Source organism: Vulpes vulpes, chromosome 16, assembly GCF_048418805.1.
Source record: "Vulpes vulpes isolate BD-2025 chromosome 16, VulVul3, whole genome shotgun sequence".
Taxonomy (NCBI): Eukaryota; Metazoa; Chordata; class Mammalia; order Carnivora; family Canidae; genus Vulpes; species Vulpes vulpes.
Genome location: NC_132795.1, coordinates 77,551,648 through 77,562,464, shown reverse-complemented (window position 1 = coordinate 77,562,464; position 10,817 = coordinate 77,551,648). Strand labels below are relative to the sequence as shown.

The 10,817-nt window shown below is 48.7% G+C and overlaps 1 protein-coding gene across 2 annotated transcripts; it reads left to right on the top strand.

Moving 5' to 3' along the window:
• Window positions 1-417: 417 nt before the first annotated feature.
• On the top strand, window positions 418-9,975 carry MCFD2 (multiple coagulation factor deficiency 2, ER cargo receptor complex subunit). 2 transcript variants are annotated; one of them, XM_025992600.2, is made up of 4 exons: window positions 418-559; window positions 5,964-6,124; window positions 6,909-7,068; window positions 8,583-9,975. In XM_025992600.2, the coding sequence occupies exons 2-4, from the start codon at window positions 5,976-5,978 to the stop codon at window positions 8,709-8,711; spliced, it is 438 nt and encodes a 145-aa protein (XP_025848385.1). In that variant the 5' UTR covers window positions 418-559; window positions 5,964-5,975; the 3' UTR covers window positions 8,712-9,975. The 2 variants fall into 2 exon arrangements, with proteins under 2 accessions (XP_025848385.1, XP_072598226.1); XM_072742125.1 differs by lacking the exon at window positions 418-559 and adding an exon at window positions 4,946-5,374.
• Window positions 9,976-10,817: the final 842 nt, after the last annotated feature.

The following is a 10,817-nucleotide window of genomic DNA, read 5'->3' as shown; positions in this document are numbered from 1 at the left end:
ATGTTTCGGCCCAACCTGCAGTCGGGGGCACCGAGGAACCTGTCGAGGTGGGGGCCGACAGCGCGCCGGCCGCAGCCTCCGACCCATCCGCGTTAACCATCCGGGTCCCACGCAGGACCGCGTTCCCAGCAACCCTGGAGGCGCCGGGGGCCCCGCCAGCCCGAGCCGCCTGTGGCCGGGGAGGGCAGGCAGAGGAACGGCCTCCGCTGGACTCGAGCCCGCGACACGTGGAGCCTCCCGAGCGCTCCGCGCGGCCCGGCGCCGGGAGGGGGCGGGGCTCCGCGGCGCCAATGGGCGGGCAGAGAGGGCGCGCGTGCGCACGGCGGGGCGGGGGGGGCGGGGCTCCGCGGCGCCAACGGGCGGGCCGAGGGGACGCGCGTGCGCACGGCCGGCCGGGGGGGCGGGGCCGGGGGCGGGGCCGGGGAGCCGCGTTCCGCCGACGGGGGCTGGCGAGGCTCACGCTGGAAGGCTTCGCGTCTGGAGACCTGCTTGGAACCCCGGGCGCAGCGGAGGCCGGGCTTCGGCGTCTGAGGCTCGCGACCCGAGCCTGGGGAAGGAGGTCGGTGGGGCCCGCTGCGGGGCGGGATGCCGGCGCCCCTGTCTCGGGCCCGGGTCGGGGTGGGGGCTCGGCCGCCGGGAGCAGAGCCCCCTGTGCTGGGACTGGCCGGCTGGGGCTCTGCAGCCGGGGCGGGGCTCTGCCCTCCTGGAGCACCTGCCCGGGGGCCCGGGGGCCTGGGGCGGCACGCTCCGCCTGCCTCGGGTGCCCCGGCCTCCCGCCGGCTGGGACAGCACACAGGTCCCGGGGGAAGGCGGGGAAGCGCCCCTCTCCTGCGCGCCTTCGCGGGCACGACAGCCGCGGGCACCGCTGCCCAGACCAGAAACCCGATGCCCCTGTCCCCGCCCGCCCAGCGGCGCTCCTGGCGACTTCCACGTCGCCCCTGATCGTCGCCGCGATCGCTCGATCGTCCCTCTGCCGGGCGAGTTAGTCCACCGTCCGAGCTCCCGCAGGCAGCCTCCCCGCTGGTCCCCTGAGCCTCTTGATCCTCTGCGGTTTGCTGCGACTGCAAAGCCACAGTGATGATTTTATTTTTTATTTTTAAGATTTTGTTTATTTATTCATGATAGATACAGAGAGAGTGAGAGAGAGAAGCAGAGACACAGGCAGAGGGGAAAGCAGGCTCCACGCAGGGAGCCTGACGCGGGACTCGAACCCAGGTCTCCAGGATCGGCCCCGGGCCGAAGGCGGCGCCAAACCGCTGAGCCACCCGGGCTGCCCTCTTTTCACTGTTTTTGCCTCAGTTCTCTTCTCCACCCTGCTTCGTTGGATCAGGTCCTCTGGCCAAGCAACCTCCCCAACCCCTCCCCCCCCCCCCCCCCCCCCCTTATCAAGTGGACCAGGTGTTCTTCCTGCTTATCCTAGGATACAAAGTGTCCGTTCCCTGCCGGTCTGCAGAATTATTCAGAGGAGCTAATCGTGTCCTTCCATCTGCCTCTACTGTGTCTTCAACCTTATTGAGCCTTTTTTGAGTTCCTGGACTGGACCGAGTTTCTTACAGGCTTAGGTGTTGGTTACATACATTATTTTCGTTCTACCCGAAGTACTGTGTACTTCGGTTGAAAAAGATCCTTCTTGTCCTTCCGGTGTTACTCCAGGTGTGTGTCGGGGTATCTGCGGTCCTCCATGGGTGTCTGTTTACTGGTCTCTCTTTTCCGCCAGGCTGTAATCAGTGTGAGGGGAGCCCATCTGAATCACAGTTCTGTCCTCAGCGCCTTGTGTGGCACCAAGCTGTTAGTAAAGACTGTGTTGGTTGAATGCATAAACGAAGCCTGGTGCTCTGTGGGCTCCCCGAACAAACCTGTAGATCAAGTTATTAAAAATGCCCTGCTTTTCAGAACCAATTCTCAACCCCCAACCCATGTAGCAATTTCTTTGGCCCAGGAACCTGGTTCTATTCTTGCCTTCAGTCCAGGACCATAGCAGTGGTAAATGGGAAGTAGTGTTGGGAGTTTTACTTTGGCACTGACTTTGGGTACAGGATGTCTGGATATTGGTGAGTATGGCTGCTTTGAGTTTGAATTGACTGAGGGCCCCAGCATGAGAGAAAAGCTGCTAACAGCTGCTGCAGTCTTTATGGGAGGAAGGCTGGCTCCAAACTCTTACATGCCGATAGGGCCAGCGACACAATGAGAGGAGAGGGTGGGCCAAGCTGGCCAGGCCAGTGCTAGTGGAGAGCTCCAAAGAAAAGTTATTTTTCCAACTTAGGCCAGGTCTGTGATAGGGAAACATATCTAGGTGCCAAAACCCACTGCCCTGAATCAGACTTGAAGGTGTGCTATTCTTGGGTCAGCTTAGTACTTTATGATTGGTAGAGTCAGGGAGAGACAGATAAGATAGGCTCCTGGCCCTCACAGAGGGAGGGAAAGAGAACAGTACGTTTCCATATGTTGTGAGAGGCTGCAGACTGAGGCGGGAGGAGAGAATGATTGGTGTGGCTGGAACAATCCCGAGATGCATGTGAACGGGACCTGGAAGTGAGAGGGAGGCTGGATGAATGGAACGGTGGGAGCAAAGGCTCTGGGCCTGGAAGAGGCTGCTGCATCAGCGAGCGGAGCCCCCTCACACTCCAGGCACTGCAAAACACCCACCTCTGAGCATCATCAGGCACCAAACTCCTGGGACTGAGGCTTCTCCTTGTGAAGGATGTCTCAAAGCATGGGTTGGGTTCTGAAGTCACCTTCACAAGTCTCTCCTTTGGATTTTTTTTTTTTTTCCAGTCTGGCCTTTATGATTTCCCAAAGAAGGCGATGAACTTGGAAACTGCTGGGGCTTATCTACCAGGCTGTTTGCTCGTGGCCTTGAACTAAGTCATTGAAGCATGGGTGATACACCATGTTCTTCAGGCAAAGGGGAGTTGCTTATATTTCTTTTTGAATGTGACCCGTTAATTTGTTGCTCCTCTGTGTTTGTAGATTGGGCTTTTGTTGTATTCTGTTAGAAACCTGCTACAGCAGACCGAGATGAATCATGTTCCAAACCAGTGGTACTTGGCCTTTATTCTGCTTCCCTTGAAGAAGGGATAATGTGGACTCGTAGTTACTGTATTAATTATCACTTGGTTGCTTTTTGGTGCCATTTAAATAGAACCTATCCCTCCTCCATATACTCAATTTGATATATTAAGCTTCCAACCACATAGTTATAGGAAATGGTTCATTGATCACTCAACTGTCAGATCTTCAAAAAAAAGGTTTTATGCTCATTTACATTGACATCAAAACTTGGCAGCATATCTGTGAAGGCGGGAATCCCCCTTTAGCCTCTAAGGACTATTGCCCCATGGGATGAGAACTGCCAGCCCCTGTGCCAGGCACTGTTCCTGATGCTAGGAATGTGGATTCAGTCCCTGCCCTCGTAGAGCATAGTCCAACAGGGAGCACTGGCAAATAATCAGGCAGTTCTCAAGGATGCATTCACAGCAGTTGTCAGGCAGGACTCTTCTGAAGGGAGGTACTGGAGAGCATATGGGAAGAATGCCTATACCAGACTCGGGATTTTTTTTTTTAAGATTTTATTATTTATTTTTTCTCAAGAGACACAGAGAGGGAAAGACAGAGGCAGAGACACAGGCAGTGGGAGAAGCAGGCTCCATGCAGGGAGACTGATGCGGGACTCAATCCTGGGGCTCCAGGATCACGCCCTGGGCTGAAGGCAGGGGCTAAACTGCTGAGCCACCCAGGGATCCCCAGCAGACTCAGAATTGAAGAGGAGTTGCTGGAGAAAGAGATGTATACTGTGCATGAGTCTAGGATACTTGGGAGAAAGTGGCTTCCCTCTCTGGTCTCTCCTACCCCAGAACTCTAAAGGTGCATACTAAGACCAAGCTGCGCTGCTCTGGCCTGGCAGTCACTGCTGGGAGTAACTTGAGACCTTGTTTTTGGGTACCAGGTACAATGGCAGTGGCCTTGTCAGGTTCTGTACACTTTTATTTGGTAAAACTGGGAATGTAGTTTCTGTTCCTGAATTATTTTCCAGAGATAGGAATTAGATGAAAGCCCCCCCCTTTAAAAAATTCCATCCATACCTATTGGAACAAAATTATGGGAAACATTAAAATACATATTTGTAAAGAAAAAACATGTTTTTAGTAGAAACTTTAGAATTCATAGAAAAGTAAAAAGAAGAAAAATCAGAATCACACCTCATAATTCAAAAGATAATCTTTAACAGTTTTTAGTCATTGTTCTATGTATGGAATACAAAATTATTCTTTACAGTCTTGTGCAGTCTGCTCTTCTTTATTAAATGCGTACTAAAGATCTCTTCTTATTGTTAAGTATGACATTGCATTATGATGTCCCTATACAGTAGTAAGATTAGATGCTGCTTTTTGGCACCCTGGAAGTTTCTTCCCAGTGATGGTCATTTCTTTAGGGAGAGGACTGTGGGAGTGGATACTGCTGATAGGTAAAAGGGGTTTGGGAAATATTCCTGACGATTGTAGGAATGGCATTCTCCCCGAGTCTCATCCTTTGGGATGGTGATGGATTACAGCACAGCTACTTCTCAGTCCCTGATGCAGGGCATGGAGGTAGCAGCCACTTTGGAGTGAGCTCTGTGGGTGGTGGGTGCAAGGGAATGAGCAGCACCTGGAGCTTTCGCTTTCCTGCTGTCGGTTTGGGGGTATGGCTCTAGTTGGCCCATTAGAAATCACTGGCCCTTGTTACCCACAGAATCTGCCACTGCCTTTTGGAAGGTGGATGTGTAGACTTGGTGTTGGTGTGGAGGACTCTTGGTGGTCCTTCACCTTCCTTTTTTTTTTTTTCCTTCATCTTCCTTTTTGAGGTTGGTCTATAAGCCCCCGAAAGGACTGGGAATTTTAGTCTAACAGTTAATAGAGGCCTGCCTGTGCCGTGGTGAGGAATTCTGGGAACAAAGTACTCCTGCCCTCAGGAGCTGGCAGGGGAGCTGACTATCCCTGGTTGGCCACAGTTCCAGGTCTAGCCAAACTCCGGGAGTACTTGATGGCATCCTAATGTCTCTGTAATTCTTCTTTCCATTGCTCTTTCACAGCGGTTAGTTTACCTGCCTCTGTCACCGTCCTGGGAGGTGGACAAGGCAGGGTTAATGTGGTCTTCTCTGTCCCCAACTGTAGGCCTTGATGTGACCCGCTTCTTTGCTTCCCTCAACTATCACATTCCTGCCTCTGGTTTTGCTCCCCTAAATACCTTGCTCCCAGTGTGCTGCTGGATGAGCCATTCTGAAACCAAGCTCTGGTCTCCTGCACCATGCACAAATGCGCAGCGGCGTCTATTCATCCTCCAGCAACTACAGCCTCCTTGGCCTGGTGTGCAAAGCCGTATCCCAAAATGGCTGGTCAGTCTCTGTGTCCTGTTTTCCTCTGTTCTGCCGGCTTCATAGCCTCTAGGCTCCCCCCTCAACTAAACCGCTTGGAGTTTCTTTCCCACTCATCTGACCTGCTTCTGTGCTCACACCATTGCCTTAGTCCTTCAGTCCCCACACATCCAGTGCGTGTTTGTCTGTCCAGGCCCAACTGAAGTGTCCCAGGTCTGTCAGCCTTCCCTGACCCTCACCCACAGGAAATTTCTTCCTCTGAACTTTCAGTTTTATTTTTCTTTAGGACACTTCACTTTCTGCCTTATTAGTTCTTTCCATAGGAAGTATTTTACCAGACTGTACGCTTCTTGTAGGCAGGAAAACTCTTCACGTCCCTTTAAGCTCTCATTGTGTTACTTGGCACTTTGAAGGAACTTCAGAAAATGTGGAGCCTTCCCAACCCCCTTGATTCAACTGATGGGGACTTGGAGGGCCCAGTTGGACAGTCTGTTCCCCAGTCTTGTTCCTTTCACGGATCCTTCCCCAGGAGCACACTGTGTCGTCACATTTTGAAAGAACCTTAGCTCTGGTGTTTTCACCTGTACCTTCTATGTTCCCCACCTCCCAGGTACCGGCGACCATGAGATCCCTGCGGCTGCTCAGAACCCCCTTCCTGTGTGGCCTGCTCTGGGCCTTCCGTGCTCCAGGGGCTGGGGCCGAGGAACCTGGGGCCAGCTTCTCCCATCCCGGCAGCGTGGGCCTGGATAAGAATACAGTGCACGACCAAGAGTACGTATCCAGCCAGGGCTGGGGGCCCAGGGCCTCCCCCTGCAGCTGCAGCCTACGGCCAGCTGTAATGGCTCCCTCCATGCGCTCTTCCTTCTATTTCTACAACTCTTTGACATTTTTCAAGGATGATGCTTACTCCTTAGAGCCACCTGTAAATCAGGCAGTCTTTTTTCCATCATTTCATAGACGGAGGATCTTGAGACCTAGATGGGATAAATGACTTACCTGAATTCATTCTGTCTCTCTCTTTCACCACAGGCAGACAGACAGACAGACAAGCCTCCACCACACGCACATTCATACTCGTGTGTGTATGTGTACGCACATGTTCTCACACACGTATACACCAGTAGTAGTGGCAGGATAGAACTGAGGTTTCTTGACTGACCAGACAGTTTTCTTTTCTTATTGGCACATTTAAACATGAATTATTTGTTGCAACTTTTGTCATGGGCCAGCTAGCCTCACACATTATTTATTATCCTAAAATTGGTTCAAAAAAACTTATTTTAATTGTTAGCCCTGAAAGTGTTAGAACAGCATTCTAATAATGAAGAGGGAAGAACACCCATAGTCTTGCCAGCTTAACAGGTGAACTGTTTGATTCTTTCCCTGCCCCTTTTATGGCCTTGCCTGTATCTATCATCCTTGAGTGTGCTCTGTCTCTCTTGTTTGTTTTTCTGGGATGGGTGAACTTTCCGATCTTGAATTTTTCAGTCCTTAAGGTTTGGGAATGATCCCGGGGTTGCTGCTGAAAGGTCTGAGTCTAACTATTGGTTTTTAGGCATATCATGGAGCATCTAGAAGGTGTCATCAACAAACCAGAAGCAGAGATGTCCCCACAAGAACTGCAGCTCCATTATTTCAAAATGCATGATTATGACGGCAATAATTTGCTTGACGGCCTAGAACTCTCCACAGCCATCACTCATGTCCATAAGGAGGTAGGTCAGCCGTGGTTTAGTGGACAGTGTCTTGGAAAGCCTTCTTCCTGCACCCTACCCCCTAACCCGGCCCTGGCCGTTCAGTCCCTAGCCTTGATGACTGCTGTCCTTGCATCTTCTTTTTCTGCTCGCCACTTCCTATTTGTAGCCCCTTCTCACAAAGGGTGACTTCTGAGGCTGAATTCCCCCAGGGTCTTGTTTCTCTGACAAGTGCTATAGGCATTTCTGCCATGCACTGGAGTCTGAGAACCAGCACCTAAAGGACAGATCACATTGAAATTCAGAGCAGGGGAGAAGTTTTGTTTGTTTTTTTGGGGGGGGTGGGGTGGGAGAAGTTTTTTGAGAAGAGTGAGTGGCGAACCAAGGGACCACGGGATCGAGGGACTCAGCAGAAATTGAGGGTTCGTGTGATATTATACAGTGCTCCATATGAGACGGTTTCCAGAGCACTTTCAAGTGGGTTAGAGAGCTTGATTGATCTTTGCCACAGCCTGTGAGTAGCCAGGGCAGGTGCATTTATTACCCCCATGTTACTGGTGAGGAACTGAAGTCGAGATGGTGCGTCTCCTGGTCTAGAGTCTGTCCTGCTCTGCCACACTGCAGTCCATAGAGAGGAAGAGGGGCAGAGCTGACGATGTGTGTGCTCCCATTGTCTGCCGGAAGAACAGGTGTGGGTTTGCTTTGAAGGTGGCAGGGAGCACCGACGGCTTTGTGCAGGAGAATAGGCACTATCACGGGAAGATCATTTGCTATGGGAGGGAGACTGATGGGCATGGGAAGACTTGCATCAGGGGGAGAAATTGTGATTCAGCAGTCCTGGCAGGCGAGGCTGGTGGTGGCGGTAGGAGAGCAAAGGGTGCACGTGGGGGAGGTGCCAAAGGAAGAATCAGTCTAGATGGACAGTGTTAGCGCTCAGCACAGCGAGCTCCACTCTGTCTGCTTCTGGAGCAGGGCACCTTTCACCCCCAAGAGGGTACCCTTACCTCCAAGATTATATCCACTTCCTCTGGTCGGCAGCTCTTTCTTGTTCTGACCCCAAGATGCTGTCTGGTGCAGACTGCTTGCGCTTTACAAGGGCACATTGCATCCAGAGCTGACCCTCTGGAGAGCCTGGGTTGTGAGCTTTTCTCTAAGACCAGTTTGTGGGTTTGTGGGAATTAGGAACCTCATCATTCTGTGTGAGCCAGACCTACCTTTCTGCAGTGAACATATGTTACATTTGTAATTAGAGGAGAACGAAAAGCAACTTTTAAAACAAATAAGCAAAGAACGAAAAGGAACTTTTAAAACAAATAAGCAACTTTTAAAGCAAATAAGCCTACTTTGAATGCATCTTTCTTTTTAACTTGGGTTGTTGTGAATTGACTATCTGATAGGTGATTTGTAGATTCTTAGAAGTAGCTGTGTACTACACCAAAGGAGCTTGTGGACATATGAGCACGGACATTTTGGACATTAACTAAGCACTTCTGGTAAAATATGTGACTCATTATTGTCTGCTTTGTATTTTGTAGGAAGGGAAACAGGCCCCACCTGTGAGTGAAGCTGAACTGATTAACTTAATAGATGGTGTTCTGAGAGACGATGACAAGAACAATGATGGATACATTGACTATGCTGAATTTGCAAAATCACTGCAGTAGACATTGTTTGGCCATTAGTTATATGCAAATGTGACCCGTTATAATGTGATTGAATACTTTTGGTAATTCAAAATAACTCCTTTCCAAAAAAACCCAAAAAAACAAAAAAACAAAACCAAAAAAAAAACCAAAAAAAAAAAAACAAACCCAAAAAACTCCTTTCCAATTACTGCTATGGTATTTTGGTAAAAACCTGTAGCAGTTTATTACACTGGGGTGAGAAAGAGAAATCAAGAGAAATATAAGAGAAATGGGACATATTGCAGTCCCAAAGTACTGTTAAATCTCTTACTGGACAAGGGCTTGATTAAAGAATCCTTTGAAAATATTGGATAATTGGAGCGTAGTACTCAGGAACTTGACTGTAGAATACTGCTAGTCTCTTGGTTTTCATTCATGCTACCTGAAAAGTAAGACAAGCTTTGCTGAGTGGACACACTTTTCAGTAACAGTGAATAGCAAAAATGCCAAATGTTTCCCCTGGTAGATCCTGTCTCTTCGGGTAAACGTGCTCAGTATTCTGAAAAGTTCCCCTGCAGCCTGAATGGTGACGTGCCCCCGAGCAGGGGACTATAAGGCTACTCAAGGCCACTGCATAAGAAGGATGCCAGATCCTGAGTTCAGCTAGCCATAGAGTCTAAAATTCCGTCTCTTATGGCACTTTGGAAATAACACACCATTGACCTAAGTGATTGACATTTTTTCACTTTTCAGTATTTTATAGAACTACTGCCACATCCTTTCTTTTAGGTTTTCTTCAACTTAGAAGAGACCTTGAATTTAAAAGTGTCTTTATTCTAATCATTAGCAAATGTTTTAGCTTTCTTAATATTTGTATTTAACCCTTATTTCTGGGCTTTGTTTTTGCAGTTTAGAAACTATTAGGAATGCAAGGACTATATCCCTTCTGCTTGGTGCAGTGGTGGGGTAAAACTACTTACCTGGACTTGTGTAAGTGAGGAGTGAGATCACCAGGCACCAACTGCCGCCAACTACATTAGAAGGAATGGTGTTTAAATTACCTCTTCTAGCTTAATTATGTGAATTCTTTCCAATCAGGAAAGATGAGAAAAAGAAACCTAAAAACTCTATAACAGAATGAATTTCAATAATGGTTGAAAATGAGAAAGAAAAAAAAAAAAAGAAAATGAGAAAGAGCAGCAAATTATAATTTGATTTATTGAATGGGATGGATGTGCTGGGATGGAAAACCCAAAACGATGGCTGAATGGGGAAAAAACTGCATAGAATTTGCTGTAAGATGTATACAGACTTATTTTCTTTATTAAAGTATTCTTATAAGGGAATCCCTGGGTGGCTCAGCGGTTTAGTGCCTGCCTTCGGCCCAGGGTGTGATCTTGGAATCCCGGAATCGAGTCCCACATCAGGCTCCCTGCGTGGGGCCTGCTTCTCCCTCTGCCTGTGTCTCTGCCTCTCTCCCTCCCTCTCTCTCTCTCTGTGTCTCTCATGAATAAATAAATAAAATCTTTTAAAAAAAAAAGTATTCTTATAAGAAAGCATACGTATTTGTAAAAATGTTTTCCTGTATCAAGTATTTGTGCAATGAGAGCTGAATTGTAAACTATTCTTGTAATATCTAGTTATTTTGAAAGATTTATATAATGAATCATGGATATATGACCAATAAAACTGATGAAACAAAATAAAGAGCAGTTGATTTTGTCCATGTAGGGGTCTTTTCCTCCCACATGAAGGTTTTGCTTATTTAACCCCGATGTTTACATATACCTACTTCACCACAGGTCCTACGACTCTCCCTGGCCCTGTTCCTTTGGGCAGGGGTAGGTTCCCAGTAATCAGTCACTTTCCTCTTTTTCTGCATTTCTTCTTCTGAATGAAATCACTTTTTTGGACCTTTCTTTCCTGGCCACGTTCAAATTATGATAGCCTTGTCTAGCTTAGGAAAATACAGTGTTTTCTCTTGGAGTCTGGTGACTGTTTTTTCTTTGCCAGAGAGTTTAATTAGGTAGCATTTTTGGAAGCCTCCCAGGCCCAAACAAAAAGTTCAGTCTCCCCTGGTGTTTTGGGAATAACATTTTGTTCTGCTATTTGAAAAGGAAAGAAGGAAGGAAAGAGGGAAGGAAG